This window comes from Haplochromis burtoni, unplaced genomic scaffold (genome assembly GCF_018398535.1).
Source record: "Haplochromis burtoni strain Fernald_Lab_line unplaced genomic scaffold, NCSU_Asbu1 Contig_20, whole genome shotgun sequence".
NCBI classification, from domain to species: domain Eukaryota; kingdom Metazoa; phylum Chordata; class Actinopteri; order Cichliformes; family Cichlidae; genus Haplochromis; species Haplochromis burtoni.
Genome location: NW_024582381.1, coordinates 3,949,998 through 3,976,354, shown reverse-complemented (window position 1 = coordinate 3,976,354; position 26,357 = coordinate 3,949,998). Strand labels below are relative to the sequence as shown.

At 39.9% G+C, this 26,357-nt stretch overlaps 1 protein-coding gene across 1 annotated transcript in view; it reads right to left on the bottom strand.

The window, feature by feature from the left end:
• The window catches only part of asic4a (acid-sensing (proton-gated) ion channel family member 4a), a 93,761-nt gene that overhangs the window by 2,421 nt on the left and 64,983 nt on the right, over nucleotides 1-26,357 (bottom strand). The window contains exons 2-9 of the mRNA XM_005919323.3: nucleotides 12,066-12,210; nucleotides 11,551-11,678; nucleotides 11,267-11,420; nucleotides 7,210-7,263; nucleotides 3,946-4,099; nucleotides 2,585-2,676; nucleotides 2,321-2,400; nucleotides 1,617-1,727 (exon numbers count right to left, since the gene is read on the bottom strand). Coding sequence (XP_005919385.1) covers nucleotides 1,617-1,727; nucleotides 2,321-2,400; nucleotides 2,585-2,676; nucleotides 3,946-4,099; nucleotides 7,210-7,263; nucleotides 11,267-11,420; nucleotides 11,551-11,678; nucleotides 12,066-12,210 — 918 coding nt within the window. The remainder of the gene's footprint in view (nucleotides 1-1,616; nucleotides 1,728-2,320; nucleotides 2,401-2,584; nucleotides 2,677-3,945; nucleotides 4,100-7,209; nucleotides 7,264-11,266; nucleotides 11,421-11,550; nucleotides 11,679-12,065; nucleotides 12,211-26,357) is intronic.

Sequence of the window (26,357 nt, the reverse complement as noted above, 5' to 3'; positions counted from 1 at the left end):
CTTTCGAGCCTATACAGCTTGGAGTAAGACAACATGCATGAAGAGGATGATGTGGACAAAATACTCATTTGCCTAATAATTCTGCACTCCCTTTGATTTAAAGGAAAAGCCCCTTATCCCTGGGAAATACTTGCTGCTAGTCAGATCATAAGATTCTCTTGTGTCTGATGTACGGTGCCATGCTTACCCACCTTCTTGTTTCATTCTTGTTAGTTTTTCTTAGTCTTTTTGTTTTAGCTGCACATGTCAGTCACTCTAGCATACCTGCCTGATGTTAACCTACAAGTTGTCAAAAATGCCCTTGAACTTCTTCCCGCTTTGGGTCAATTTTCTTGACCCTTACTTGCTTTCTGTGTCCTGCGATTAGCCTTTCTCATCACATAAGGAAAGCTTTAGGTTAAGGGGGTTTTATTATGCTCATTTCCACGTCCATAATTTTTTTTGCTATACTTTATACTGGGGCCTTGATGCAGTCATTCACATCATCCGCAGCCTGAAACAAGCTGTTTTACCTCTTCTTTCTTCAAAGGCCACCTTCTCTTTAACCCAACTTTCTTCTTACGTGCTGCCCATCGCAACCATGAGGTTTGAACAGCCAGAGCTGTGTCCCTGAGATGACCATATTAGGAATATCCCCTCTCACTGAAGTGATAAAGCTCTAAAAGTAGGGTAAAAAAGTACAGGTGGTTGCCAGTGCTACTATGGTGTAAACTTGAAAATCCTGGTTGATTTTCAGAAAAGTTGATCTCTGACCTTGATCTTAATTTCAAAGTTACTGAAACTTGCACTCGCCCGAGATTTATAGTAGATGCACGTATGGTATCAAAATCATACGTTGCCTCGTTCTGGAGTTATCACATTCACAAACTTGGGAGTCCAGGCAGCCCTACCGCCTGTCCGCCTGGCAGGGTGCTGACAATACCCCATCATCCTTTTACAGCTGAGGAGTTAAAAACTGTCAGGAACTGGGTGTTAAGAGCCGACTGAAGCCTAAGGTTATGGATCACAGGGATTACTGGTGCATGATTAACATCAGCATCTCTTGCTGTAACAGTATAAATATTACAGAAAAAGGAAAGGAAAACACAATAGCTCCAATTTAAAGTACTTTCAGAGCTGTATGTAAGATGTCTAATATCTCCACCAGGCCAGCGTTGATTCATTTTCTGTAAGTTGTTAATGGATTTTAATGCGGTGGCATTTTTGCTTGTATTTATAACCGTTTCACAACTGCTTGTACCACTGACCTCAACAACAAAATACGATATTAGTCAACGTCTGACACAGTTTGTCATGGCATGCAGCGTGGACGTAAGACACAGTCATAGTCTGATAAGAAGCCCATTGTTCACACAGAAATGAGCAACTTACAAATAAAGTTGTGCAAGAGCTAATATGAACTCTGGGGGGAGGATGTGCTTTGCGCAGTGGTTAGGACTAATTAGGAACATTACACTCTTTATTGTTTTAGGAGTGGGGGGGGAAATATTAATTTGCTTCTCCCTTACGCACTCTTTTGTTGTTTTCTAATGCAGTTCCAGTGCTGCAGGAGAAGTTGTACACTCGGCATGAAACCACTGTAAGCATCATTTGTTACATTGCACCATGTGCTGTACCTTTGCTTTCATTTCCTCTAGACCCACTGTTGCAACAGTGCTGGCCTGCTGCTTGTTCTTCTTCTCCTCTTTCTGCGGCCTCACCAGACGCTGTAGCCGGTGCTTGATCACCTGGTTTCACCGAGACCACAGCGGCAGGCAGGGTGAAAGAGAACAGATGAAGGAATGAGACAAGACACGCAGCGGTGTGAAAGGTTCATCTGACATGACGTCTGCATTACAATCCCTGCCTCTGATTTTGCTTTATTCATACATGTTTGGCAGTCAGCAGGCAGCTGGGTGTGAAGCTTAAAGGGGATACAGATGAGGCAGGAGTTCATTTCATGATCAGCGTTAGTACCATGTCCTCAGCACCGACCTGAGCGGATATTAGTTTCTCCTGCCTGGGAATCAAATAAAACTTCTCACATGCATAATAAGTGATAAGATTCGCACTGCAAGGCCTCTCCTTAAAATTTCAGGTGATTTTGTCTCAGAAGAACATACTGACATGCTCAGTGGTTACATTTGGAAATGAAAAAAAAGGATGACAATTACAGGCAACAATGAAGCACTAATGTGTTTTATAAATAGTGACTGTTGGTTGGTTTCTGAAAACCAGCGGGACAATAACTGTTAATTATCGCTAATTATACCGCAGCTACCGCAGGTCTGGTTTCATATTGTGATTGGCTGATATGTGCGGACTTGCATGCACATTGTACCTCATAGATATAATCCAGTATTTCTAAGACTGTCAGGATGCTGGCTCCGATGAATAAACCCATCTGTCCACCAATGTCACCTGAAAAGAAAGGACTTAAGTAGTGAAGGAGAGGCCCAGCGGACACAATACCCAATCTGCTCCCATTTTCTGCTAATGATAATGAAAACTAAGCAGCACTGCAATAAAAACAGCTTTCACTCGGCTCCAGCGAGAGCATTTCATATTCTGAAAATAGAGGAAAAAAGAGGCAGAAATTACTTACCCAATAAACCTGCAACATCGTATGCCTTCTTCTGCTCAATCGTTTCATAGTTCAGAGCTTCGAAGAAGATATCTAAGACCAGGAAGTTGTCTCTGGAAAAACAGTGTGAATACCATAGAGAACAGTGAAATTCACTGGTAGAAATATAACGTAGTTTAAAAAAAAAGAAGAAAAACATCAAGTCATCTTTATGCTCACTGTTAACTGCCAGGCCTTCAGCGCTTTACACAGATCTAACCAGCGCTTGCGAGATAATGAGGTGTTACAGGGTTTAACTGAGACGAGCTGAATGTGCGCTGACGGCATGCTTAGTCACTGCCACTTCCCCGATGTCTGCGGATTTAGAAAAGCTGGTAATATTAAATGTAGTGAGGCATCATACGCGCATTCGTTTAGCCATGTTTACTTTCTACACATCCCCAACAATTAGGCACTGAGAGGAACTGCAATGAATTACTTAGAATTTAAATATTAGCAAATGATCTATATAAGATACTGCGGAACAGAGACTAAACATGTTTATTCACAGCTCCGTGTTTTGATTTGATCGATTGGCTGCCCTTCCAAAACTAAAGGTTGGGACAGCGGCTGGTCTCACAGGCAGAGCAGAGGAACTGGGATGTCTGTTTTATGGACATTGGCTCTTATTGACATCATAAAGACCCCAAAGTAACTGTCTGAATGTGAGTGATTACAGGCAAATACACTGACGCCATTGCTTCAAACTCTAGCCATGTTTAAAAAACTCTAACAATTGTAACAATACATACATTTTTGGAAAATTTATATATTTAAGGTTTGTCAATTCAAAGATTTTATACATCAGGATATTATCAAAATAATAATAATAATAATAATAATAATATAATATCCGGATATCCAAAGTGTTGTTGTTCATATGAGTGTTATTTATCTAATTTTAAGGCCAGTTAAGAACCAGATGATTTTTATTATGTCCTGATATGTAAAAGAACTGACAGAGGGTCTTCTTTCTTTCTTTCTTTCTTTCTTTCTTTCTTTCTTTCTTTTAAATCATAACTGTACATGAGAGAAAAACCAAAAAGCAGCCGAGGTCACCTTTAGTCTTTAACATACAGACACAGAAACTTAGAATCTTATACTACAATAAATATTTCACATTGTCAGATTAAATAAAAAGGAAGATGCTCATACATCTACACACTACTGCACGACGAGCAGTTTTATAATACTGTACAAAATATAATTGAGTTTTGTTTATTTTTATGGGTGTGGGTCTGTCAGTGATTGCAGGCTGGAGGTCATTGTTTATGGCCATAGCACTGAGCACCACATCACTGCTCATAAGTGTGTTAGGTCCTGCTGAAGGTTCCCTGCCGTACCTGATGTAGTCCTCCGACTTGTCGTATTTCCTGGAGAGATAGCGAGCTGAGCCCTTGCTGGGGATTTTGACCATGGAGAGCTCTTTACCGTAGCGGGTGAGATTACAGGGCGTCTCACATGGACAGATGTCCCCGCTATTCTTCTGTAGCTGTGCTGCAACACAAAATGGCAGTGGTGCTGTTTAATAGACACAGACTGGGTCAGTTTCACTTCACCTCAGAAAAGAGATCCGCAACACAGATACCAGGTGGTAACTATCATTATGTACAGCTTTGTTCTTGCTTTATAAATCACTATTTGATTCATTTGTGCAGTTTTGTTTTGCCAGAGTCAAATTGTTACACTCAGTAAGACTAAGCGCACTTGTGTGCTAATGCAGTACAACATATACTTGTATATACTGGCTGATATGGATGAATAGGCTTGTTTTTATGCTTTACTGGGTAGAGCAACACTTTGTGCCACTACTAAGCATAGTTTAATCATATTAATCCCGTGCCATGCAAACTTCTCTTTGCTAATATTTCTCCCAACTGACACTGTTAGAGAGGCAAGGCTGAGATGGTTTGAGCATGTGCAGAGGAGGGATAGTGGATATAATGGACAAAGGATGCTGAAGATGGAGCAAGAGGAGGAGGAAAAGAGGAAGACAACAGAGAAGCTGCAGACAGTTGGTGTGACAGAAGGGAGCATCCGACTGAAGAAGAAGATGATATTTTGCAGCTTGTTGGTGGTTTGTGAACACTGATACAAAGTTACAGTTAATTCAATTAACTTTTTGCCTTTTTGTGTAAGTAAATACTGAAAACTACCAGCTATGTGGGAGGAAAAAAAGCCATTAGTACAATTCATTCCAGTGATGTCACTGTGAAAAGCCCAGATCGTACATAATGGTTTATTGAGGCTGGATGTAAAAAAAAGATGCATGTACAAAAGGCATCCATTGAAGTGCTGATGTGTAAACTGGAAGAATGTGCATAAAAATCTGTGGACGTCACGTGTATTTCACACTGTAGTATAAAAAACCCCACAGATTTCATCTAGCGTTCTTTTTTCTTTTTTTTTAAATCAAATGTATTTTGTTTCATTATTATTATAAATGTATCTAGTATTTTATAGATATTATTATATATAACAGCTACAAGTGTGCTCGTCCTGCTCCTCGCCCTCTGCCAGGGTCCTTTTACTCTGAATTTACAGAGCTAAGAGCATCCATACATTTGTTCTTGCTCGCTTTTTTCCTTCCTTTTTTATCCCTTTCCCTGGTCGTGTGTCTGTGATTCCAGAACTGAGATTTCCATTTCCTCTCCTCCGGTGAGCGTCTCAGTTTCACGCTGGTACATGTGAGCTCCCCATTAGCTGCCGGCTTAATTCAAACATCTAATAATTTCAGGTGCAAATTTGTATACAATGAGGAAATAAGGGCGTGCCCACATCCTCTCCATGGATAAAGATAGGAGTGGAAATGAGGCTCGTGCATGTGCATAAAAATCCACAATAGCCGAGATTATTAAATGTGGATGCTGCATATGCATGGATTTCTAAATCTGATGAAAAAAAATATTAGCATGATTCTGCCATTGTGTTTACACACTGTTTTAGTCACACTCTGAATTTTAGGCGTGGTGTCAGACTGCTCAGACTCGCAATAACATTGCACTTTATTAGTCTTACTGACCAGTCAGAGAAATTTAGAAGCTGCTCTTGTCTGTGGGAAGACAGACAGAAGGCATCATAGCTTTTACAACATAACACCCCAAAAGTTGGGACACTGTATAAAATGTAAATAAATACAGAACACAATGATTTGAAAATCTCATAAACCTATATTTTATTCACAGTAGAACACAGAAGACATTTGAGACGTTTAAAAAGAGAAAATTTACCATTTTAAATGAAATATTAGCTCATTCTAAATTTGATTGAAGCAACATGTCTCTATAAAGTTGACACAAAGTCATGTTTACCATCCTTGCTGAAAGGTGCAAGAAATCATCTGATTGGGAGCACATGTTGCTTTAAAGTCTTATTTAACTTTCAGTATTGACGGTACCTTTCCAAATGCTCAAGCTGCCAACTCCATAGGCGCTAAAGCACCCCCGTGCTATCAGAGCTACATGTTTAAAGCTAAGCAGGATGGAGTTTCCATGTTTACCGAAACAGAATTTCAAGTTTTGATTCTTATAATCACGGAACAATTTTTCCACTTTGCCTCAGTCCACTTGAAATTAATTTTGCCAAGAGAAGATGGCAGCTGGCCATTTTCACATGACTTATTGTCTAAACATCTTAACAAAACTATCTGTTAGTCTAATCAAATTACATAAGAGACAGTGACTATAGTAATGGTGTTTCCAGTAATCCCGTGGCAATATCCACTTAGAGAATAAATGGTGAAGAAGGGCTACATTAGGCCTAATTAACATGCAGGTATGAAATGCTCGCACACTGGCAAATACATTTTTATAGTCCTGACTTTAAAGCATCACAGTGCATGCAGGAGAGTAAATAGCTTTTCCCAGCCTGTCTCTTTAAATTGTAAATGCATTCAGTCCAGACAAAAACGGGTACGGGAGGCACTGAAAGCATAATTATAATTTGATGATTTATGAATTTTATAACTTAAACAATTAGGTTATTTGTATGCAGGAGCATGGTGGCATACATCATTTGTCTGATGTGGGAACAAAACATCTTTATAATATAAATATATAAATTACATCTTAATGTATTACCTTTCATGGGGGCTGAATCTATTAGCACTGTCTGATTCAGGAATATGACCCCCATGAATATGGTCCATTCTTGCAAGCTATATCTACAATTTCATTCAGCCATGTTTTAAGCTGGGTATGAGTTCGGTGAGAGAGACTTAATTAAATTTCTGGCTTATTTGGCTGATACATGATAATTGTACTTATGTCCACTATGGCAATAAAAAAAAAAGCCTTTCTTTTACTGGAATACTCTTACTTTGAAATCAAGGTTCAGTATCTGCTGCAGGGGCAAGGCTGAGGGGTCCAGATATGCAGGAATGAAGGGGTTTTCATATTAAGAGTTCAACAATGGAAGCAGAACAGTCATCAAGCTCTAAAGTGACTAAATCACAATGAGGAAAAGTCATTTTAAAACCCAGTCTACCTCCAGGTATTTGTAATACAGGGGGAAAAAAAATCCTTATCATATTTACTGATTGTGTTTCCATTTCCCTTCGGGGGAGTCTATTATAATGAGAAAAGAAATGAAGGGAGATTGTTTCTTACCAAGCGCTTTGTCAACACAGTTGATTTTACTGGGAGGGCAGATATCTGCGGTTCCTGCAAAGGAGAACAGAAAATGAGTCTGATCAATCAGAAACAAAATGATCAGTGACCCGTGTCTGCTGCAATGAGGAAGCGTGGCTGTGAACAACACTCCACAGCTTATCATTCATCTCCAAATGAAGGCAGGCACACAAAGGATGACTTCCATCCACGGAGTCTGGGCCATCTTGGAAGTCTGTCCTTGATTGCACTGAGAAATGGAGCATGCTGGCTCCACCCGCGAGGCATATTTAGAAAGTCTTTAAAAACCAATCAATGAGTCACTTCCTGGCAGAAAAACATGCTACCCAGGCCATTAATGACAGGTATTCATCAGCAGCACAATTAATTAGCAGAGGTGTGTTTGTCTGTCTGTGAAATGTTCATGGGGTTAATGTTTTGTGGAATTCTCCTTCCCAGACGCTAAGAAATGTTCATTGACAGGAAGCAAAATTACATCTGATGATCTGAGGAGTGTGTTTTTACACACTTTCACAGATATGCCTCTTTTCCAGGAGCAGAAATATCAAAAAACATCATTAAATATTATTCATTATTAAACATTATCCTTTTAACTGCCTTGTGTATTTTACTTTTTCAGACGTTCTGACTTTGAAAGCAAAAGCAGTCCTGTCGTCACATCAAGAACAACTTAATAGCTTTTTTGGGAGGTCCTCTAAATATAGAAGTAGACTGAAAGACTAAAATATTAACACAGATCCAAGAAAAACACAATTTTGCTTCTACGGTTCACAGTTCAAAAGTCGTGAGGTTTAAAATTGGCCACGACTTGACCACCTCAAAATGCAACAGATGGTGGCCATGTTTGTTTATTTTTCAGTGATACAGCAGGGTGTGTTCACTGGACCGCCTCAGCTTCCCTTATGAGTTTTGAACCAGCAACCCCAGAATTAAATTTAATAAGCAACAATAAATGTTATTCATTATTGATAAGTGCAGTGAACTAATGCGAGCTAGCCGCTACCTTTGCAAAGCTCTCATCTGCCTCTTCTGAGAGCAAATGGCCTGGAAAAGCTTCCACATTTATTATTTCTGACATAATAAATATCATATCTGATGTGATACATCACCACAGAAAGCAATGTGATTCTGCTGGTTTTTCTAACCACCTCTGCTCTGTCCTTCCTGTTCACTGATTTAAAGATTTCCCTTTTGCTGTTGTCATTCATTAAATTGCATATATGGGCTATTCTGGCAGTTTAAAAAAAGTAGAATTCATGTGGATATTCTTTGCTTTTTTACATATTTGGATGGCCAAACATTTAACATTACAAAGGGCGATATAATGCATATTAATTCCCATTTTAATTATTTATTAAAATTAATAAAATAGCCACGTGAGAAAAGTAAACACGTGCTGCATTTATTACAGCAGAAATTAGGGGCTCCAGATTTGGTGCCAAAGATTAGATACACCTCAGAGAGTGACAGGTACAACCTGTCTTATTTAAACCTCTGACACTGACAGCCAGGTGTTGTCTTTGCCAATGATGTGTGTAGTGTCATCATGCCAAGATCTAAAGAGCTCTCCGAGGCCTTTGGAAAAAAAATGCTGCTGAGTGCAGCATTTGAAATTCCAATGTGCACCAAACTGTGGAGATTTCAAACGATTTATCCAGGACTGTCTAAGAACCGCAAAACGTCATTAAAGGGAGCTCTTGCAGCTGCTAGTGTCAGTGCATGCGTCTACAACCGCATATTCCACAAATTAAACCTGAAATGAATCTGAGAATCTGGGGGGTTTGCCAGGAAAAGGCTTTTGTCAATGAACATATAAGCAAATAACAGGCCTGTGTGGCAGAGAAACGATTCAAAGATAGAGCTGCTTGGCCGCAGAGACAGCAGACGTTTTTAGCACAGACCAAAAGAGGTCAGAACCTCATACCAGCTGTGAAGCATGGTAGTGGAAATGTTTTGATTTGGGGGTTATTTTACTGCCTCAGGAGCTGGGAAACTCATAGTGTTTAAGGTTTAAAGTTTTAAAAAGACCTGATTGAAATCCTACTGAAAATTCTTAATAGAAAAAGTGTAAAAAACAGAAAAACAAATGAAAAAAAGACCCTGCAAGTGTCCTAACATAGCTTCTATGCTTACTATTCCAACAGGAGAATATTGCATCCAATAAATAATTGAAAAAGCTGTTTTCTCACAGTGTTATCCAAGTATATTACAGTTTTCTGTAGGCACTTTTTTTTCTGTGGATTTCTCATCTGCTGGGTTTTCAGAGTACAGAGTGTATGCAAATGCAAATGCAAATGTTTCTGGAACAATTATAACCAGGTTCCTCCCAAATCATGACATAGCAAGTTCCTTTAAGGCATGCAATCTCTCCGAGATCAGACCACCGCTTTGGTCTTGCCATTTCAGTCTGCAAATCCAAGATTAAAATGTGTGACTGCTATGTAAATGTGTAGGCTGATAACCACAGCATCGCTCTGTCAAAAAATGTGATGAATCAGATCGGCCTCGAATCAGCTGTCTCATACTTGTTTATTTAATCGGTTTCTGAATGTCAGCTGCACTCAATGCAAAAGTGGAAATGAAAAAGAATACATGATAAGTTTCTTGTCTTAACTTTAAATGTGACCACTCTCAGCATGCCTACTTGCTAGACACATCAAACAGCCAGCATCCAGTGACTCAGCTCTGTGACTTCCTGCTCTTTAGCCATGATGACGCACACTCTGAAAAAGTCCAGAGAGCTCATTTTGTGTTTCTGGTACTCAACTCTATGACATATCCTCACACTGGGAGGAAAACTGCTCAAATGGTGACATATTACTAACCAGTGTTCTCGGTTTCCTGATAGACCTATTTTTACATCATGTCTCAAAAATTTGTAGGTTTTGTACATCCATTCATGGTCTGCTTTCCCTCCAGTGCCAAAGTGTTGTGTGAAACAACTAATTACAAGATGAACTGCTAACTTTGGCCACTTCCTATTAATCCCATTCAACAGAAGCTGTCTGCAATTGATGTATAGGGGTGCTTAACAGAGAAAAGAAAAATTGCAAAGAAGCAAAGAAAATTGCACTATGGAACTATGTAGTTATGCAGATAACTTAACTTGGCTTTAGATTCTTGTTATTGGCTTAAAACACTAACAGTAGTTCTAAATTCAGCTATTTCTGAGTGACATACACATTCAGGAATTTTTTCTCTTTTCTTTAATGTTGATAAAATAAAGAGACAAAATCATACACAAAAATAACAGAGCTTTATTTTAATTTGTGCTTCATTAAAGTCAAGACCGAGTTTAAATGAGATATGTGCTCCTTAGGCAATATGTCATGATGTAAGTAAATAACCAAATAATTCAATACAAGCAGCAGTAGGCTACTAAGGGCAGTTTGTAAGCAACCTACCAGTAGAAACCAAACAGGACCAATACCAGTAATAATAATCAATCATAATAATTAATAATGGCTGTGGGAGGACAACAGAACAATTCCAGGACAGATGGAGATAGATGAGCAAAAGTATCCAAACCTCATTGAGACTTTAGTCTGATGTGCCTGTAGCCAAAGTGCTGGCAGCAGAGAAGAGCATACCACTCCAGATATCAAGCATCAAGGTCAGGCATGTGGCAGTCCAAATTATATCTATGCTGGAGTGATTCAAGTGGGCCAAAAATTATGACTTGTTTTGCACAATGGTTCATCAAATCTCAGGCAAATACTGGGCAGACTGGCTTTTCAATTACAGCAGGTCAACAAGGCGAACAATTTTAAAAACAGAAGGAAATACTTGAAAATACCAACTCTGATTAGTATTTTTTCCTCCGCATATTGTTGTCGTGTGCCATTTCATGACCTGGAATGACTATTTTAAGTTCCAATCATACATTTAGTCATTACGGTTCACAGTTTGGCACCTTATACAACATGTCAGAGAATGAATTACTATTGTGTGTCCATTTGAAATGATGCACACAATCCTCTTTCCCCCCTGAAACATGTGCCGCTCTGTGTAAAGATAATGTAGGGGCTGATCTTACCGGGCATGTGCACCATTCTGCATTTGCACACTCGTAGGACCTCGTTGGTCTCACAGAGCAGGCGACAGGCACTGATGCTGTATGTGTCGTATCCTGGGAACTTCTCTTTGCTGGTGGAGCGGCAGTTCCCCCAGGGCTGGGGCAGGTAGGTCAGCTAAGCACACAAAGATTTATTAGACCCAGTCTGAGCCACCGGGGTTGCTGGGAGAACAGTAATCTGGTGGTGGGTGGTGGTAGCGGGTCAGCAGGGGCAGGGATGGTGCGCTAAGATGAAGACGACCTACCCTCTGCTCCTGACAGGAAACAAAGGTCTGGAAGCCCGGAGAGACACCGAAGCCCAGCTGGTGGATGTAAGGAGGCTCGTCCTGACTGTGGATCTGAACACGGATGCCGGCCTCCAGGGATGTCTCATCTTCTCATCAGGATGAAATGGAGCACGGATCGTTGCAAAGAGAAAATACAAGGGAATTTCAGATGGCTGCCTCATCTGACAGCTAGGGCTCGGTTTGATGTTAACCGCAAATCATTTATCAGTCATGTTTAAAAAATAGGCCCGTAGGGATTAATTTTATATGACAAGTACAATGCATACACAAATCAAAGGAAGTGTACTGTGTTTAGGAATTCCCTTTTACAAATCACATTTGCAGGTGGAGCAAAACAAACAGGAAATGCATTATTTACAGTACATGACCAAGACAAATAGATGCAGGCGGTTATTGATTTAAACTGCAGCAGAGGGTATGTCACAGCATTGCACAGGATAGGATTACAATAGACAAATAGTTCTGAAGCTTACTTGTCTCTCTCCAGATTGGCAGATACTCATCCTGCTGAATATCCAACATGATCTCCAGCCCATTTCCCATTCCACCCTGCTTGGTTTTCCTGGATGTAGTCTTGTTGCCATTAAAAGTGTAGCATTTCCCATATCTGGTGTACACCTGGGAGAGAACAGATTGATATCATGAACATCACCATAAGCGTGACAAAGTCCAGATGCCGCACGTGACGCGCTCATACAGGCGCACTGAAATTAAATCAGAGATATGGAGCAAAAAATAAACAAGCCGCATCTCTGCCTGGACAAGTCGCTGTATATTACCCACAAACCTCTGGATGCAGTGAACGGCTCAGTCCCTCGCGGATTTTGATAAGCAGTATTTGAATCAATTTCCAACACCCACCACACAAAACCTGCACAATGCTGCTCAGTAGTAGCACCATCCCACTGAAATATCAAATGGCATAAGAGATTCTTTAATCTCTCTTCAAAAGAAAACAAAAGACAATAAGAGAGAGGCTGCTTTAAGTAAGATATCACACCACCACCTATCAGGGGAGCTGTCTCAGTAGGGAACACATCATCTCTTTGTTTATACCTCTCATCTAAACTGCTGCACTATGGAAAATATAATTCTTACCAGTCATTTAACTGTTATCTGAAGCTTGTTTTAAAGGCACAATCCGTGATCCACATGCAAAGAAAATGGTCCTGTAGCAGCACCACCAATATCCAGGATTGTAAGTCTTTCACAGACACAGATTAAGGATTGATTCTAAAGGCAGTTTATTGCTTGAAAAACTGAGTCCTTCATCTGAACAATGATGATACAATCATAGCTTAAACCCTGTCACCAGGTATGGCAGGTGTCCAGCTTTGGATTTCTTCTCACGTTCAACTAGAGGATGTCAAGCTCTAGTTCGATAGCCAGAGGGAAACTGTCAAGAGAGCTGAGGATGGCTAATTTTTGCCGTTTCCAAGGCAAAGAAAAAAAAAAGATACGGAACATTTATCTATATAAATAAAAATGGTAAACGTAAGAAACCAAGACTAATCCTACCCAAGGTAGTGATACTTGTGATATTTGGTACATTCAGTCTGATCGCACCTTTTCACTTAACCCTACGTACATATATTCTGAATGTCAAATCTCAACGGCTTTTCATCAAGTGGCCCAAAATACACAAAATTAAATATTGTAAAACTTCACACTGATCTTTTTAAACTGATGTTGTATCCATTCAGATGGATTTTAGATCCACCAGTGTAGGTCAAATCAAGGAAAACGATTGGTTTTAGGGAATCTTGAAACTGTGAAATTGTACACGTCATGCCTGCGTGTGTGTGTAGATGTCTGCTGGGCAGTCTGGCTTACTCACACAGTCCATAGACATGCATGTTAGGTTAACTGGTGCTTCAAAATTGACCGTGGATGTGAGGCAGATAAAGTGCTTCAAGTGTATAGCTGTATGAATGTATGGTTAAAGTGTGACTTCTATTTAAAAGTGCTTTGAGTGGTTAGTAAGGCTAGAAAAGTGCTATAGAAATACAAGAACATGACATAACATTTGCACCTACATGTGCAAGCAGAAGCACCCACAATGCAACAGAAAACTATAAATAATACAACAATAATAATCAATTTATTCTGAGTTAAGGGAGATTAAACTACATGGGATAGTGTGTTCTACGTGTTCTATGTGTTAATAAATGTTGAATTAATATTGATAATTATAGATGGTAGCTATACGGATTTTTAAGTACAGCAGTGAGGACAGTGTTTAATGGTTTTAAAAGTTATATAATAAATCCCAACAGTTCCTCCCAGTTTCACTTGCAATAAAATATATTTAAATGTTATATTTTCATATGTTAGGCATAATGAGAATGTGTGTTCATAAAAGTTTTTCTTCAAAAATCTGAACCACAGTCTAAATAGATCTGTGGTTGAAAATTTAATATAGATATTAACTCCTGGCCTGAGTCAAAAATGAAAAATTGACTTTACTGCTCCGCATGCCAAAGTATCCTTGGGCAAGATACTGAACTTTGAGGTGCTTCAAATGTGCTCATCTAAATGTGTGAATGTATGTGAAGTTCTTAAGCGTAAAAAGAGAGCTTGTATGAATGGGTGACTGAGACATGCTATATAAAGCGCTCTTTTAGAATTACCATACAGTGAAAGCATGACATGTGAAGGGTTAATAAGCTACTTATTACAACTGAAGCCAGTGTAGAAGTAGCTCAAAGTTGCATTTTTTTAATAGCTAGAAGGAGGTGGATTCATCAGATTTTCATTTATGATTTTAATACATCTTTTTTTTAAATTTAATTTGGTTCATCATTATATACTTTTAAGTCTCATTTAGAGTAAAGCAAGGTATGCTTAAGGATTTGGCAACCTTGTGGCATATAAACTGTTACCTTACGAGCATTCAGTGTCTTTGGGTTCTCATTTAGATCTACGCCTCACTAATTCAGCACTCAGTTATACAAAAATACATTCAAATTTCGGTTTTTCCGTTAATGACATCTTTTGGTTTTAAAAGATTCAGATGGAAACTCAAGGCTTCTAACCACCACAAACCGCTCGCTAACATAAAGTTTGGCTACATCCATCTTTATATACAGTCTTTGGTTGTTTTGCACTAAACCTGTTATTCGTGTATGCAACAAATAACGGGAGAATCCTTTAAAGTGACCTGTTTTTAAAAAAATAAGCCAGCTAGAAATATTTAAAAGCAGTATTTCCTACCAACTCATGCAGCTGCTCTTAAATTAGCCAGCTCGCTGCAGCTGATGAAAATGTTCACCACAGCTGTCATTTCATCCAGTAAAACTGGAGACCACAAGCTAAAAATGAGAGGCCTGTCTCTGTCTACTTGTGTGAACTCAATGTTTCATGAAGAAATAATGATGGATTCAAACAGCACTTGTAATATAGCTTTGCTGTGTATGCAGATCCCTAAAAAAATTCTCAGACTACAGCTTTCCCAGCTGAAAAACACCCATTTTTTCCCCCACTCAGAGTGCCGAAAAATAATCTGTTGGATTCGTTTTGTCCAAACATCAAATAAAAGAGGACAGTGATGAAAGTATTCAAGCTTAGGAAATCACATGGCAGGAGAGGTCAACAGACAAGGCACTGGAGAAATGACAGTGAAATAACAATTGAGCTGAGCAGACAGCAGACATATCATTAAAGAGACAGTGACGGTCCCTGCATGCACAAAAACATAGAATGCCTGTGATCTGACTTTGATATCAGCTTGATCCACCTAATGAGTGCTGTGATGTCTAAATAAGGGACACTGACGGAACAACACAAGCTCTCATTTACAGACCACAGGGTGTACCCACATTTGAGATGGTTGAACAACAAATCAAAGCCATGGTTGTGGGGTTCAGTCAAGTAATTCGCTGGAACAGTTGGCAATTTTGCAATGTCCACAACAGTGATTAGAGCAAGAAATGAGTAGTGTTTACAAAAGCTGTTTAGACGGACAGCTATATTTTATGCAGTAATAGGCCTCGGGGCCTTTGATCTGGCTCTTTGTACATGCTAGTTTGCACTGAGTGTCTGTGTGTGTGTGTGTGCTTTTTTGAATGAATTTCAAATAGTTACCTTTAAAGTGCATCTTGGTTGAGGAGTCAGACAATTTTTGGACAATTACAGATCTCGGCTCACGCTCTGTTGTGGTATAAACGGTTTCTCTGTTAGTTCTAACAGCCAATATGCATTTTTGTAAATTGCAGCATCTTCTCAGCTGGTGTGATTAGATAATGGGACGTGGCAAAGTGTGGGCGGAGGCCCGTGGGAGAGACGGTTCAAGTATTCAAGTGTGACTTTTGACTGACATGTGCTATTAGGCTGAAATGGTTTAATCTCTGTTTGGCTGGTGCGGTGCGGCTGAGGAGGTAAGCTGCACTTATCATTGATTCCCCGCCCCCACCTGGGTTCATTGACACACTTAAGCCTCGACTGGCAGTCTTTATCTGATGGAGCAAGCAACAGAGGCAAAGGAGGATTTCACTTCAGAAATGCTCAAAACACCCAGACCAAGTGCCTGGGTTACGCTCTAAAACTTCAGGCTCTGGAGGACGCCGTGTGTTCACAAATGATATCCCCCAGAGAATATGAGAAAGTTTTCCCATCATCTCACCCAGGAAATGGATGTTGGCAGAGCTTCCACTGGTTTATTTCTCAGTTCCCACCTACCCCCTCTCCCTCCCCTCTCCTTCTCCATCTCCTCTTCCTGCATCCACAACGTGATTGATGGAGCATTTTTCTCTTGTTAAATCTTGCACCAAATTTAGTAAAGGTAACAGGACTGACTTGGGCAAATCCCAAGTGGGGACCTGGCACTGCTGTTGACAAGCTGAAACAGTGCAGCGGCATTGTAGTTACAAACCAGATGAAAAGAAGCCTTGTATTCCTCTGAGTAGCTCAGGAGCTAAATTTTGCAGCACTCAATGCAGCATTGTTCAAAATATCTAAAACAACATCACCTATGTGACAGTGTTTTAGATGGTAATGAAAAATTGATCAAAACATGTGCTCAGTTTCTGCATTATCCTGTCAGTTATGTCTGCGAGAAACCTAAACTTGTTTCTTTGTATAGTAGTTGGACTATTCAGAGATGAATTACCAACTGAGTAAAGCGAGCTATATTCTTCCTTGAGGCACAAAAACCTCATACTTAAGCAAACTTTAAGCATAAAGTTAAGACATTTAGTGATGTCACCTAATGTACTTGAAAAATACACGTTTTAATGTCTTCATCCCACATTTGTGATCAAAAGTAAATAAATGAAATTATCCATACATGTTGCATTGTGTTTATTGAGGTCACAAACCCGGACATGAAAAGCATCACAGAACATTAGTAATGGCTCATTTCTGAGTCTCTGTGCAAAATTTAATAAAGCTATTAAGTGGAGCCTGCTGTGCGCACGAGAACACATCAATAGTACAAAGACAGCAGGAAGAATATGGCGTCCTATCCCTATATTTACCCTCTGCATTGACTATCTCTGGCTATATATGTAACATCTATTGTCCATCCAGTACAGGAGCGATGTTTTCTGTTAAAGGTGGATTTTTGTCTTATGTTCACACCATAAAGGCTTTGACACAAATCTGTTTCTCTTGGCAACATAAATAAAAAAAGTTGTCTCAACTTGAATAGATTAAGCACTAAAAGTACAAATGCATTAAGAGGAAGTTGCAACATGGTTTGGAAAGATTCCCGTCATCATGTCATTTGCTTATCCTGTATCTCACCAATTACAATGCATCTGCTTTAAATGTCAATTCATTATGTGTCTTTTGCCAGTGTTTTTCTTCCGTCTAGAGTGCCTTGTTTCTGTCTCCGTCTCTCCATGCTAAATGCATTAAGAGACCAACCCCTTACCATGTAATTCATAAGCCCTGGTGGGCTAAACCCTTAAACACCCTCTTTATGACTGTGATCTGACAGTCCCAACTTTTCCTTTTAAATAACCCACAGGAGTCACTTCAGTGCTTCTCCAGAGGACATCCATTTCCAGGCAGGCTGCGTGTCATCGGGTGGCTCTCTGAGTACGAGGAAGGAGGATTTGAATTCATTTACGCAGGGTGGTAGAATATGCCAGAGCGCTGATTGGCAGTTGAAAACCATTAAGGCTGGCACATGAAGGCTTAAGGTTGAGACAGAGCGATCCTTGATTTAATGGCTTCATTACAACTTCCCAGCAGAAAGACTTGGATCACAGTGTGGCATAAACTGAATATTTACATGATATTTCAAAATGTTTTTTCAGGAAAAATGGTATATGCAACAGGGCTGGCAGTTCACTGCAAAAGTCTCTCTCTTTCATCCTCCTATTTAGTGTATATTCAGTGTATATTTTCATGTATTTTCATCTATAGTTCTAAAATTGTGATCAGACATTTAAATATATCGTGTGTATGAACGTCACAGTAATTTGGGGAGTTCAAGGATTTCATTGAACGGTTGTTTTTCTAGGGTAGAATAATTATACAGAATACATCTATAATGGAAAAAATACAATTTATTTAGGATTTTTTAAAATCCATATAGGCTCAAATATACACGTACACTCAGTTAAACGTTAAATTCTCATTAGTTATCACAATTCACTACAATTAGGAGTTTCTCTTTGCCAGTATAAAAAGGATTTGTTTGACTGCACTGATTTGATTGATCAATTCTCAGAACAATGCGAGTCAAAGGAACTCTTTTAAAATTCCAAGGAGAAGTTGAGAAGGTCTGTTAGATGTAAGTATAAGTTATTCAGCTGTGTCATCACTTTGTCAAGACCCCAAGTGTCACCCTCAGATGAGAGGAAATTGATTATGATATTCCGTAACAACCAAGGCTCAAGCCTGCCATGAAGTGGAAACTGTTGGAACACCAGTGTCACTGTCCACAGAGAAGAGAGTTTTACATCGAGCTGAGGAAGTGTCAACCAAGAAATAGCCACCAGCTCCAAAACCTTCAAGACTGACTCAGATTTGTCCGCGTTTGCCAACATGGACAAACCAAATTACCTCTGAAGAAAGATTTTATGGTCAGATGAGAAAGACATTGAGCTATTTGGCCACAATGACAAGAGGTATTTTTGGAGGAGTAAAGTTCAGGCTTTGAAACCAAACGGTCAAGAATTGCGGTGATAGCATCATGCTCTGTTTCTCATTGCTACTGATACATTGTACAAAGTGGATGCAATAACAAAGAAGGAGAACCACCCCTTAAATTAAACTGCACCTCAAATCAACAGATAGACTGTTGAATTTTAGCTGCAATTGGGTTTTCCAGTAGAACAATAATCCCAAACACACATCAAAACTGGTTCTGGAGTGGATAAAGCTGGTGAACATTAAACGTCTTGAATGGCCTTCACCAAAGGCCCGACCTGTAGCCTACTGAAAACTTGTGGACTACACTTAAAAACTGGATCTGTGCCACAAAAATCAAACGATTTGAATGAATTATACCTAAAAAGCATTCTAATATCCAACCAGAAAAATACCAGGGTCCAGGGTGTACCCCGCCTCTCGCCCTATGACAGCTGGGATAGGCTCCAGCGCCCCCCGCGACCCTGAAAAAGGATAAGCGGAAGTGAATGGATGGATGGATGGATGGTTGTTAATGGCTACCAAAAGTCTCTGGTTGAGATGGAACTTGCTAAAAGACATTCAACCAAGGTTTAGTGGGGTTTCTATGTATAAATCTGAGCTTCTTTCTATATAATGAGTGTATGTAAACGTCTATCTACAGCTTAAAATGTTATATGTTTAATCTGTTTCTCGACCTGTAAAGAGAAGTACAGAAGGGACTAAGGGATCAAGGATAATTTTAGTTTAAGCTGAATATGAAATCTTATTTCAATGATTTTCAGTCTAATTACAAAATGAGAGGATGAAAAACAACATTTATTTCAACCAACACAAGTTACATGTTGGTGCAGCACAACAACAACAAACGGTTCACATTTTATCACCTTCTTACAAACGCTGCGATGTGTTTTAATGGTCAAAGGCTAAAGTCACGTAGCCATTTTAAAAAGCCTTTGTGGCGACCACTCAGCTCTTTTAAAGCTGTTGTTGTAAACAGCCATCAGAAGGCAGACTAAAAATGCAATGTCTTATTCTCAAGGCTCCTTCTGAACACAGAAGAGCAAAGAAGAATGTGAGGAATGAGTCTTCAAAAAAATAAAACACAATTTACAGAGTGAACATAGCCTTTAAGTGCAGGGCACAAAGCCAGCTACCACATTTTTGCAGCATCCCATTTGTTCCTTTTGGACTTCCTACACAAAACTTTTCTCTATGAACTAACTGCTTTCGTCTCCCACTCTCACTACAGACGGAGCCCTCACCACCAGACTGCATGGAAAAGAACAGTAAAGGGTAGTGACATATCTTTAAATTGTATGTGATCTACTTTTAAACGACTCAGAGGTAGAGAAAAAGAGCTTTATCACTTGTATAAGCAGTTTTCAGCTCTACCCTTCACCTGCCGTCTTGCACTGCTCGGGAAAAAAAAAAAATCACTTATGTGACACAAAAGGATTTTTTTGGTATGCTTTCTGTATTTCCCCCCCCAAAAGGGAGAAAAGGGAAGCAATTCACAGGTAAGAACAGTGGAAGAAAAATCTGTTGTCTTGATCTTTTCTGGTGTTGGTTTAATTCAATAACGGACAAAACTACAACCTGCTGAAATTCGTCCCCACACTAAAATTCAACGAGATGCTCTGCAGCACCTGTTTGCTCTTCCAAATACTTCTTGATGCAGTTGTACAATTTCCCAGAGTTCATCATGATTGCCCCAAAAGACTTTTCACTATAGTGCAGCCAGTTACGAGAGCAATAACAATACTGTGCAAAAGTGTAGTTTGCTTCCAAAGAGGCAGACTTGTCATTTTTAACTGCTCTTGAGCAGTAGCTTTTGAGGCTCTCCAAAGGTCTTTCAAAGTTTTTCTTTGGAAATTGTCTGCTTTTTCACTCATTTTCACCCAGGTCCTCCTCTGTGACTATTTTCAAAGGAATCTTTTTATTTTTTCGTTAAGTCACTCAACACGTACCTGTGAATCATTCAACTATAAAAAAGGCAGCTCTGACAATGGATAAACCAGTATTTTGTCAACAGATAACAGACAACTTAGAATTTAAAAAGCAGTTCTTTCTTATCTTTAGGTACTTTGTTACTAAAACCCTGCCATAAAAACAAATAAATAGTTAAAAAAAAACACCACAAAAACAGGAAACTGAACAAGACAGTGGAACAAGTAGCAGGCCTAAATACTGTCCACAGCACATGAACACTATCTGAAAGCCACGTCCTTAAGAAACAGACATAAAATGCAGCAAAGACCTGACACAGGACCCGAGAAACACATCTGGCCCTTCAGTTGATCCATCTATCGTTCACCAAAGCCTGAAATGATCGCAGTGGAAGGGTGACTGTCACGAATGCAAGCTTAAGGAAGGGAAACGGGGAGAAAAGACTGAGTTACACAAGAACTGGACTGACAATTAGAAATGTTTCATCATCATCATCATTAGGATCTACAGATGAGGTTAAGACAGACGTACAACAATAAGAGTCAACAGACAGATTTTAATCCACCACCCAATAGCATCTGGATTGGCACAGGTTTGATTCAAATGCACTGCATAAGCAATAATTCAATTCAATTTTTATTTCTATAGCACCAAATCACTACAGCAGTTGCTTAAATGCACTTTATATTGCAAGGTATTAAAGACCCTACAATACAAAAAGATACCAGGATAGAAAAAAACACAATGGAGCAGTGTCAGTCGTGGACTGGCCTCCACAGAGCTTGGACCTCAGCATTATTGATCACTGTGGGCCAGAAGACAAACCAAAAGGCTACCGAGAGCTTTGAATGTCCTTCAACAAGCCTGGAGAACTATTCCTGAGAACTACTTAAAGAAATTACAGGAAAAGCAAAGAGAGTTCAGGATGTGTTGACGAATAAAGATGATCATACCAATACTGACTTTCAAGCTTGCTAGAATTGCAGAAACATAAACTGCATTTCCACATGTTTTTCACAGTAATTTGCAGCACCTATTTTCTTAGTTTCCTAGAAACATATAAAGAAACAACGGCTGGCTTAAAAATGCACAATAGTGTTTATGACAGTATGCAGTATTTAATATGATTCCTTGTCAGTTATTGCAATTTCAACACATGGCACTGACATGGACATCAAGTTTTATCTCACTGTATTTTCTAATTAATCCAAAACCCAACAAACAATTTCCTTTAGAAATGCAGCCCATGTGATGGGAGTACCTTCTCATGACTGCGGCACAGCCTAAAAGAGACTTCAGAAGCCGCGAGCAAGGCTAACATCAAGGCTGCAGAAATTCTAAACATATTTTAGCTCAAGATTAGGAAAGAAAAATGATAGTGATTTGTGGAAAAACTGACATGGAGTGATAAGAACTCACTGCTAGACCTTTCTTCTTCTCATGCGCCGTGGTTAAGCTGTATAATTCATATATAATCCTCAATCAAATGTCAGACGGATTACTTTTATCGAGGGTCAGCGCTTTAAGATCTCTACATTCAACCATTGGGGGTAAATACAAATCTGGCCCCATCATAACCCCCCTTTCAGTTATATATGAGGGAATCACAGCTTGACTAAACACAGGCAGAGCTCAGACATGAAGCCCAAACAGTGCTGTGGTATGTGAAACGCACAAGTTTTGCATCATTAACCTCCATCGCAATGTCGGTCTGTAAACGCGCCACCAGAGACACCGCGCTCGCTTGCAATTCAACACATTACAGTTATTGTGTATCAATTCCAACCTTCATTACACAACTGAGTGCTGAGATCTCAATGGTAGTTTAATACAGCCATTCAAGTGAGGTAAACACTGCTCAGTCATCATGGTTGGGCTTACTCCGTGGTTGGGTAGAATAGAATGTTTTATAAATGTGACAAGTTCTGTAAAGAAATGCAAATGAATGTTTGATAAAAGGAATTTGAGGGGTTTCAGATTACACGCTGTGTTCGCAAACACCGAGGCCGGTTTACGTTATAAACTAATGATCTTACTTGATCATTTTAAGTAGTTTGCCTGCATCTTTTGCCCTTCACTCTGACTAAAGAACATAGATTAAAATGATGAACTGTGATGCAAACCTGCGGGGCTTGTTTCAGTTATTAGTGTAGGAGTTCTGACTAATCTCTTCTCTTTCTTTGCTGCCCTCCTCTTTCTGGTTGCCTCTGACAGAGCATCAAAAATTAGTTGAGCACCTAAGCCGGAGCTACGCATTCAGCCACCTCCCCGCCACCCCTCCACTCACCCCACTCTGCAATTCTCCACATATCCAAGCATACTCAGCTAATGGAGCGGTGAGGGATGCTCTTGAAAAAGCGGTTGAAAATGGACAGGCTCTCCAGCACAATACAGCAACTCGCAAACAGAGCAGTCCACAACATCCAGCACTCTCAGAGACATGAAAGCTTCCTGTGAGTACAGTCTGCCCTAACATCACAGCCATGGACCCATAAAGACCTTGTTTTATAAATGTGATTAGAAAGTACTGTCATAATGGGAGATAATTCATCTGGATCACCACAGTGAGACAGGTCCCTAATCAGTCTTTACACGTAATTATGAATCATTTCCTGCAGCTAGAGCTTGTGCCTGGGTCCTACAAAAACAGATAATTCTTGTCCTTAAAAGTCAAATAGGACCTATTAATTGTGCTTTCCTGGGAACAATTATCACTATTTGAAATGTATCACTGTTAAAATGGGTCAGCCTAATTGATGCCATTTAAGTCACGACATGTTTAAGCTCCTAGGAACAAGTTCGAGGTGTCCTGCAAAAGTCGTCCGAGTCACTTAGCGTCTTCCTCGTCACACCTTAACCGCACCTCTGCTTAAGCAATGTGTTTATTTTTTGACCTCCGGAGAATTACAAATTCTAGGCTTTATATTTCACAGCAAAGCTCGAGGGCACAGCTCAGAATAGAGGAGTAGAGCATAGTCATACTGAACGTGAAGTGTAATGGTGCTCTCGAGATGGAAAAGGACCATACTGCCCACTATACATGAGCCGAGTGTGCTTTACTTTTCCACTTCACCTCATATTGCCCACAGCTCGGATCAGTCATTCCTGTGTGTTATAAATTGATAAAGCCGAGGAGAAGCCTGCTCTGAGCGCCGCACCGACACACAGTCCCGCCTTAGGCATTTGTCTAACTGTCGACTTTGTTTTTCTGCAGTCATTTAGATATTCAGGTTTAATTAGGTAACTCTGTCATTAACACATGATTTAATTTCCGAAGCGCTCAATCTCACGCCACTCTGCCTCTCTCAGACTCTGGCACCCACTCCAGAGCACAAACACTCCCACCCAATTGCCACTGAAGAAACGCCAGCACAGTTCCCTGGCCTACCTTTTATTTAGTATTCATCATAACCAAGACACCTGCTTGGTTGTTTTTCTTTCCCGGCGACTCGGGGGAAATGATATCTACTGGATTGGAGCCACATGTTGGGGTTGATGAAACTTCCGGAAAGGAGAAGCAGGATCTACTATCTCTTGACATGAATCATCAATTTAATATACGGTGTCCCTTCGGGGATACGAGAGTGATGCCAATGCAAATAAATATCAGCTGCTAGCTCTTGTCAGTTTGTGACAAGTTATTCATAACCGAGCAACTATATGAGCATATACAAATATTTGTGATTGCACATGTTTTATGAAACGTGGCTTATGCATGAGATATTTTTTCTCTCCACCAGTGTGACAAGCCTATTGTTGTCGGACCTTTAATGACATGCAACACTTGCTTCATTCACAAGATGGTGCAATAAGTGCACTTAGTCACTTCTACTACTTACTGCCTCACTTATCTAAACCTTCTCCTTTTGTGTGTGCAACAGTGAAACAATATTTGCCTTTTCAACCGTGTAACATTTATGAGCATGGGAATTCAAGTTTTTCATGCTACATAAATCATTCAAGTAAACAAGTCTGATTAGTGTTTTTGCTCGGGCGAAAGAGCTTGTTCTGAGTCAAAAGCAGATCTCACAGTCCATTAGACTAAGCTGGCTCTAAAGCCGGAGCCCAAGGAAGTTTGGCAGACACAGAGTTTTAAACTGCACACCTAAACACACCCGGTTTAATTTGGCCTCTCAAATGGCTGAGTTAAGGAAGGAGATAATGCAGCAATGGAACAAAGGGCAGGCAGATCAAAGAGGAATTGAAAACCTTGGACCATGGATTCTGTCCTTGACTGCATCTGATCAAAGTAAAAGTCAAATTTTTTTCCTTTCCTTTTCTTTTTTTTACATGACAAAAGGACCATATTTCTGCACAGTGGACCTGCAGGGCACTGATAGAGTTGATGATTAATTTCAGCGAATTAATGATTACAATTGAGGTGGTGACATTTCTGGCATTATAAACTCGCTTTCCGCTACTTATTCTATTCTGGAATAAAAACTCCACAGGCACATTTAACCACCCACCCACCCACATGCACACACAGAGCAGCACTGAAGTACAAATGAGCACCAACGACACATTTCACTCCTGAATATTAAACACGTTCAGAAATAACATTACTCCGCAGTGTGATTAGTTCAGTTTCCATCACTTCTTTTTTGACATTTTTTGTTCGATCTTTGATCGGTTAGTTCGCTTGCCTCACTATCACGTCCGTGCCTCGGGCTGATTTATCGTTGCTGCTGTGACACGTTTTGTTTGTCAATGGAGGTCGATAAAGATTACAGATGATTTGATGCTCTTTTTAAACCAGGTTATTAAATGTGAGTGCTGAGAACCACAGTAATCCCTGTCTGCACATCAAAGACAGGCAAGATATCCGGCTTGCTATTAGCAGAGTGGCTGGCTGCCACCTGCCCAGATGTTTGGCATGCGGAGTCCAGTTATGCCAAATGGGGATCAAGGGACCACAGGATGCCTTCCAGGAAGCATCTGAGGTTCCCAAACGTCAAGGACAAACCTGTAGTCATAGTTTTTTTTTTTTTTTTAAATGCAAATAGTTGCAATTTTATGGAATATTCCATAAACTTTCCACTTTTTTTTATACACTAATCAATTTGAAATGGATCTTTTTTTTTTTCATAAAATCAATTTCACATCTTGCTAACAAGCTAATTTACTTTGCTCCTGACACCTTTAAAAGGTTGATGCCACGGCTGCCTCACATTTACGTTTTTAATTTTCTGTGAACTTAACAGGCTCTCCTGATATCCTGCTTCAGGGACCACCAAGCTCAGCGTGGATTAGAAAGAGCTGATGTTGGGCTCTGTATATCCCACAGTCGTGACAATCCCAGGCCTGCTGCCTGGGTTCTGACTGTCAGTTAAAGAACTTGCTTGTGATAGGGCCTCAGAATATTGGAAGGCTTCCTGTGGTTAAAGCCCTGACTGTCAATGTGCATTTGATTTCCAGGGAGTTTATTCACACTGAAGTTGTTTGTTGTTATTTACAGCCAAAGCCTCAGAGTAAGTCTGTGCCACCCGGCCAAGGTGATTGCTGCAATTACGTGGTGCATTACTGAAACACATTACTCAGTTTTTAAATTAGAACAAAGACCAACAGATATGCAACATTCGACACACAAAGTGGACAGATGGCCGCAGTCTCGAACGGGAGTTCTCGGTTCTGTATGTAATTCAGTTTTAGAGTCAAGGTTCAGAAGGCTACAGTTTCTGATTATGTTCGGAAGGAGCTCCACATGGTGTCTTGACTTGTACAGTGTGAGCAGGGAA